This window comes from Penaeus chinensis, chromosome 24 (genome assembly GCF_019202785.1).
Source record: "Penaeus chinensis breed Huanghai No. 1 chromosome 24, ASM1920278v2, whole genome shotgun sequence".
NCBI classification, from domain to species: domain Eukaryota; kingdom Metazoa; phylum Arthropoda; class Malacostraca; order Decapoda; family Penaeidae; genus Penaeus; species Penaeus chinensis.
The window spans coordinates 33,852,817-33,860,316 of NC_061842.1; the positions used below are offsets into that span (position 1 = coordinate 33,852,817).

The following is a 7,500-nucleotide window of genomic DNA, read 5'->3' on the forward strand; positions in this document are numbered from 1 at the left end:
CCTACGTCGGGCCTCAGTCTCCGCCTCCGAAGCCTTTCCCCCCCACCCCCCTCCACGACAACCACGACCAAGGGATTAGGGGGGAAAGAAAGAAAGAAAGAAAGCGAAAATAAGAATGAAAAAGAGGATGACACCGTATCGGCAGACGTCGGAATCAATACTAATTTACGTCACTCAGCAAAGGTCATGATGCCTTGTCTTTATGTCGTTTAAATAATTTTGATTTTTTTTCTGAATGTCTTTCTCTTCTCTTCCTATTCTCTCTGCTTACTGCTATGTATTCACTCTTAAAAAAAGGTCTCAACTTTTTTTAATGTCATGACTGAAACCTATAAAGTTTTACTGCATGACAAAAAATGTTAACAGCACATTTCCTGTGTTTGTGTTCGCGAGTATAATGAATGATTTTTCAAGTATTTGTTAATGTATAATGTAAACAGTTCTTGTTTTAGATATCTTAATATTATTTATTTGGATGTACATGTAAGCACATCATCAATTCTGGAATTTTAGGTATCTGTGAATGATGGTGTCTCTGAGTATAAACGTGTACATGAATTAACTACCGACTACTGCAGAGGTGTTTAACTCTCCCTTAGACTGAACATCTTCATCACGTACCCACATTTTATGCTTCAAGTTTATGGTGTACCTTTGGCGCTCGTGTGCTCGTAACATTATGAAATATTACGAAAAGTTAATAAGACTATTTTAGGACAAGAAAGACGATCGTGTCCAGATATAAAGATTTATTCTACACAAATTCACGTAATCTGTACCACTGGTAAACAGGTTTAGTAAAATTTACAAAAAAAAAAAAAGTAATCACACGACGTGGTAAAATTTTAAGAAATTGTAATCTAGTCCAACAATATTATCAAAGCCTTACATAATAAAAAATATCTTTTACATAAAAAACAACTTTCTACAGAGAAGGCAATCACACAACAAAAATACGCCATTCATACAAAATTAAATCACATGACAATAATGAAAAAAGTTACAACAATTCCAACAATTTTATGATATCGAAAATGCAATATTTCAACATCACTTGTTATATGCAGTAATACATCCTACATGGCTTAAAGAAACAATGTTACGATAACGTTAACAACATTATTGCATGTTTAGTGAGCTGTTAACCTAATTCTGGGAGAAAACTATTAAAACAGTGATAATAATAAAAACATATATTTGATATTAGATAATAGTAATAGTGATATTTGATTGTTATAATATAATTGATGCATGTTTAGTGGTCAGTATGATAGATAGTAATAATCGTTCAAAAAAAAAAAAAAAATCTAGAGCTTATTATAGCCGTCTTTAAGCTCATTTCGCCTGATTAAACTAAGGCTGAAGTAGCATTATATTGCCCCATAAGGACACTTTATATGCAAACCAAACTAGACCCTTGGCCAGTAAACTGAATAATTTACATACACTGATGATATAACTGGGAAGATATGTAGTTTAACATTCACTTTTTAAAGTACGGTTCGTGATTTTAAATATTTTTTTTATGATCATTATCATCATTAACTTACATTCAGTCTCCTCATCCACTCATACATTTGTTCTTTAACTCTTATTCACTCAAGACACACAAAATCATTACTCATTTATCCACTCACAAAAATTAACTCGCATAAAACATTAACTCACATAAAACTCACATAAAACGGGCTGCGGTAACTTACGATTCAACATTAGACATTTTATGACACTTTATCTATAATGAAATGACATTTGATGGACTGCCGCAGCTGTGAATCTTCTTTCTTTTCCTATTTTCTTTTTCTTTACTACTTACGTGATCCAAATCGTGATGAAATACATAAGAACGGCCAAAGCAGACGCCAGGAAACAGAAGTGAATGAAGTCTTCCTCACTTAACATATCGTGAACGCTTCGGGTGAAGAGACCTCCTCCTCTTGCTTCCAATCCCTTCCGTTCTTCCTCTTTCTCTTTTCTTTCTTTTCCTTCCTCCTTCTCCTCCTCCTCTTCTTCTTCTCTCCCCTCTCCTCCTCCCTCCATATCTGCCACTTCCGGTGTGTAGTGCGTGGCGAGGTTCCCATCGTCGGGGAATCGTACCTTCTTCGCCGCCTTCCCCGTCAGGAGAGGAGGAGGAGGATGGGCCTGAGGCTTCGCGACGTCCCCTGAGGTATGGAGATCTCCTAAGGACTTCTTGTTGAGAGCCAATTCTCCTTCTGTTGCTGCTCTCTCTCCTCTTCCTCCTCTTCCTTCTTCTCTTCCTACTGCCCCTGCTCCTTCCTTCCCTACTTCTCCGCCTTCTTCGTGCGTTAAAAATGATTCGCTCGCATTCACTAGGGGGTTACTGGAGGGCCTGAGAAGAGGCTCTGGTTCTTTGTTGTCGCGGATTGAGGCTCCCTCCCCCGTTCTTTCTTTTTCTCTCTCCTCTCTTTCCATTTTCGATTCACTTCCAGATTCACTTGTTCCCTCTGTTTCTCCCATTTCTCCTCCCCTCCCTCTTCCTCCCTCTATTTCTCCCATTTCTCCTCCTCTCTCTCGCTCTCCTCTTTCGCTTCCGTCCTCGTGGGGCATCAGCGAGTCGGTTTCGGCCTCAATATCCCGCCGGATCGATGTCCCGCCCAAGACTTGTTGCAAAGTGGAATGCATTTGTTCCGAGTTTTCTGTGCTTCCGACATCTTCTTCCGGTTGCTGCATGTTGCTTCTTTCCTCCTCTGCTGCTGGAAGGCGTTCGTGTTCGTTTTCCGTCGATGGCGTCGTTTCTTCCGTCTCGCTTGAATCCTCGCCGGTCACTCTATCTGGGTCTTCCCTTCCGTCGGTAATTTGCGAGTCATTTTCGGCTGCAATTTCCAAATTTTCTAACGTGTTCTCGGATTTTTTCGCTTCTTTTGGTGTTTCGTGCGTTTCTCGGACCTCGACGAACTTCATGTCGTCGTTTTTAATTTCTTCTTTCGGGAGATCGGTTACCAGGGAGCGAGGTTTTGAGAATTCTAGAGTCACCCCTTCAATGTCTGAATCAATAGCAGAAGCGTTTTCTGTAGTAGTGAGGACTTGCTGTTGCGTCATTACATTACCTGGACAGCTCTCCATTATTATTTCTTCAGCTGTTTTATCTCCACTTGCTCTACAACCAGGCGTATATTCACGAACACATTCCATTTCATTCGACACCTCTTCTGACATCTGATGCCCATCCAGCAATTCCGTTTGAACAGACTGCACTTCTTGTTCATGAATATTGCTTGTTGCATCGTATTTCTCTTCGTTTGTAATTAGTATGTCCTTTTCTAAAGCAAATTCACTCGGTTGGTAGTTTTTCTCAGGTAAATTCGTGTATTCCAAGATTAGTTCCCTTTCACTGTGTAAATTCTCTTTTAGCATAGTTACCCCCTCGACAGCCTGATCAATACCCTCACCATTTTCTTTCACATCATTTCGTGCACCATTTTCTGTAATCGAGAGGCCAATCTCTTTTATGGGAGACTCAAAATCTTTGCAAACGACCTCGTTATACCCCGAATCACTGGGAATTTCAGACTGCAGCGGAAGCAGTTCCGATTCATTGTCCATGTGTTCTTCTTTCATCACTTCCTCAAGGGCTTCATCAATGTCTAAGGAACTGTACGAATCCTCATTTTCATGACTGCCAGACATTATTCTCGCCGGCGAAGTAGGTTCGTCCACAATGATCATCAAAAGTGAATCATGGAACTCGCCCTCCTCCTCATGGCCGTCCCTCAGAATGCTTGCGTCTGAGTCCGAGTCCGATTCGTCGTCTTTCCGAAATACGTCGTCAGTATTGTCATCGCCAGGGGACTCGCCGTGTCCGCTGTGTAAGGGGCTGTCAACACCCTGGCTTGCTACTGAAAAAACTGGACGACGTTTGGGGTTTTGTTGTTGTTGTTGTTGTTGTTGTTGAAGACGTCCTCCTTCTCCGTCGTGGGAGTCGAGGCGCAGGACGAGTTCTGTGAGTTGGACTTGGACGTCAGATTGCCGTACACGTTGTTATTGTTGCCCATGTCGAAGAAGCGAAGCTCGTCGGGCTTCAGGTTACGGCAGTTCCTCGGCAGCTTCTTTGCGGCGGGAATCACCGGCTGGGGCTCGCTCTTCTTCACCCTCAGGGACCCTCCGCGGGGGTAGAAGGGCTGCGGGTCCGCCTTCTTGACCCTGAGACTCTGACTGCGCACGAAGGGTTCGCTGGCCCCCCCCATGCCGAAGAACTGGAGCTCGTCAGGGTTCAGGGTTCGCACTTTCCCGGGGATGCTTTTGGTCGGGATCGTCGGCACGGGAGGCTTCTCCTTCTCGGCCGCAGGAGTCTTCTCGGCATCGGAATCGGACGAGGTGGACGCGCTCTTGACGCGGGGGTTGTTGATCTTGGCGAACTTGTCGATCAGGGAAGTGATGTCCGATTCCCTTCGTTCCCTCGGCTTCTCGTCAGCTCTGTCCTTGTCTTCATCTTCTTCGCTGATACTGTCTTTCCGCACCTTAGCAAACTTGTCGATGAGATGGCCTACTTTGCCAGGCGAGGCGTCGATTGCCGTGTCTTCAGAACGCGTGGCACTGCTCTTCTTTCCATCACCTTTTCCCTCGCCGTCACTGCTGTCGCTGTCCGAATCAGCATCACGTACGTTGGCAAATTTGTCAATCAGGTGTCCTACTTTGCCCTGCGAGGATTCGAGCCCGAGGTCTTCTGAGAGAACCGAGCTACTTCTCCCACGACTGTCTTGCTTCGGGTTCTGGTTCTTCTCGAAGTCGGTTATTAGGGTGTCAATCTTACTGTGGGTGTCTTCTGCCTTGTTAATCTGTGGTGGCGCAGTCAGGGCTTCTTTGACGAGGATCTCCATCTGCTTGATTTCTTCTTTAATATCTATATTCTGTCCTCTGGCTTCGTCTTCCTCTGATGTATTCTTGTCTTCCTCTTCACTCTCATTATGTAATGAGTGAGTTAACCGTTGTTTCTGAAGCAGTTTGTCATTCTCCAGTCTGTCGGCATCTATATCGTCTCTGTAACCGTAACCTCTCTCATTTTCTGCTCTCCTGTTCGCTAACGTTTCTTCTTTATTCTTCCAGTAATCTTCGATTTGTTGCTCTCTCTCTGCGCTTCCTCTTTTGATAGACAGTAAGAGTTCATCGGGTTCCTGACTATCAGAGCTATCATCACTGGAACTACTTGAGCTCCTCCGCCTCTGCACAGAGACCCCTCCATGCCCAGAGGATTCCGTGTGTCTCAGAAATTCACTCTCCTCTCCATCAAGACTTCTGTGACGAGTCTGCGGACTGCTGGAGGTCTCATAAGACTTGATGTAGGACTTAACATCTGACTTTGACACTTCCTTTGAATGAGTAGACTCTCTTGTCTCAAAGGAGAACTTGTTTGTCATTCCTTCCAAAGGCTGATCGGGTGTGGTAGTCTGGAATTGCTGTAAGAGGTTCTTGACCGTGTTCTGAGAGTTGATCTCTGACAGAGAGGGGCGCTCTAGCCGTTCCCGTTGGACCTCTTTGTTCTGCTCAGCGCTCTCAAAGGGCGCCCGCAAGTCTTGTGTTGTCGACCACTGAATCCTTCTGACGGTAACATCATCCTTCCCAACAGTCTTCGAGAAAGACTGGGCAGATGCGGCCTTTTCAAATTGCTGTCTCAAGTTACTCACAGAGGGAGTGACTGAACTGGCTTCTGTTGCTTCGAGCATCATCGGCTCCGGCTTCTTCACAGCTGAGGGAAGGTCCATGTCAAAGACATCGTCCTCTGACTCCGAGCTGTTGTGACGTACAGCGAACTGCTTTCTCAGTTTAGTGGTTTCTCTTCGTGGGGGCAACAGCATGGGCGATGCAAAGGAATCCTTTTCCTCTTGACTCTCAAACTGCATCTTCAGTCTCTTCACCGACACAGGACTTGCAAGAACGTGTGGACGCTTTGAGTTAGGCTCCGGTTCGCTCTTGGACCGCTGTCTGGACACAGAAATGTGGCCTTTTGGCTTCGGTTCAGACTGTACCTCACGGACTAAAACCTTTTCTTCCACAACGATGTTCACTTGCCTGGCAGTCTCTCGTGGTAACTTATGGGTCTGGAGGGTTGTTGCCTCCTTCTCCAGATTATCAGGCTGCTGAAAACGCCTCAGAATTTCTTTGAACGAGGGTTGTGATGTGGAAATTTTTCGCACTGTGACAGTTGTCTTTTTCTCCTCTGCCCTCTCATAATGCTCGAGACTTCCATGGCGGACGGGCTTCATCTGGCGTGTTACTGCCTCAGGCTCCTTCTTCAGGACCTGGCCGACGACCGCCACGCTCTTCGTCGGCGAAGGAAGCGGCCATTTTCCCTTGGGCGACAGAGGGGACCTGTCGCTGGTCATCGATTCATCTGACTTGGCGTCGAACACGCTCTTGAGAGCTCTGACAGAGGGCGTGCCTCCGGAAGGAAACTCGTTCTCAAACTCACTCCGCTTCTGCCTTCGCTTCACCAGCAGCGCGCCGTCGGAGGTGGTTCTCTCCAGCCTCCGGCGCTGCGGGGGGCTACTGAGGGCGGGGTTGCTGAAGCTCGGGCTGGGCGGCGGCGTTACCGTGTTCCGATCTAGGCGGGGATTCACCGTCCTGCTCCGCACCATCGGCAGGGGCGAGCCCGACCTGCTGCTCACCGGGGAGCCGATGGAGAGCGGCGACATCGGCCGCGGCGAGCGCCCGGAGATCTCGTCCTCGAGGTTCAAGGACGGCATAGATTTTGTCCGAAGGATTTTCAGGAGCGAGCCGTCGGACTTGAAGGTTTGGGGCTCGGTCCTCGGCACGTCGTAGGGGATGGACTTGGTGCGCCACACGGTTGTCAGGCGGGGCGTCGGGGAGGTCCTGGATGCCATGCTGGAGGTCGCAGCGTCCACTCTGTCACTTCCGGAGAGTTTACCGATTACGTAGGATGCGAAGGTCGCCGCGGACATGTTCTCCTCACTCTGCGCTACCTGCGGGAGAGGCAGACATCAGGCGCCGCGGGAAGGGGTGGGAAGGGGTGGGAAGGGGTGAGAAGGGGTGCTGTCTACGGCACGTTTGCGATACAGAATATAGTTTTGTTACTGTTCTGTGCGAGAGCGCGCGCGCGTGTGTGTGTGTGTGTGTGTGTGTGTGTGTGTGTGTGTGTGTGTGTGTGTGTGTGTGTGTGTGTGTGTGTGTGTGTGTGTGTGTGTGCGTGCGCGCGCGCATATATAAAGAAATAAAGTAACACTATTACAGATAGATGGACAAATAGGTATAAACAGATGAAGACAGATAAGTATAGCTGTAAACAAACAAGCATATCAAGGCTTTCAGGATTCAACATAAAACTTATTTACGCTACAAATCATGATCTAACAAGAATCTCTGAAAAACCTTTATTTTCATAATTGGCAAAATCAAATGTATATTCAGATCCCCCTTATATAGACTGCACGATAGCCAAAACCTCCGACGAATCACTTCTAATCAGGCTGTTAATTCGGAAGGGTAACTTTAAATGTCTGTAGAGACGAAAATACGATACGACCA

General features: G+C 46.5%; 1 protein-coding gene across 4 annotated transcripts in view; it reads right to left on the bottom strand.

The window, feature by feature from the left end:
* Positions 1–3,834: 3,834 nt before the first annotated feature.
* Positions 3,835–7,500, bottom strand: part of LOC125038295 — a 29,766-nt gene continuing 26,100 nt past the window's right edge. For all 4 annotated transcript variants that reach the window (XM_047631752.1, XM_047631753.1, XM_047631750.1 and 1 more), the window contains exon 2: positions 3,835–6,938. In XM_047631752.1, the coding sequence (XP_047487708.1) occupies positions 3,855–6,917 (3,063 nt within the window). In that variant the 5' untranslated portion in view covers positions 6,918–6,938 and the 3' untranslated portion in view covers positions 3,835–3,854. The remainder of the gene's footprint in view (positions 6,939–7,500) is intronic.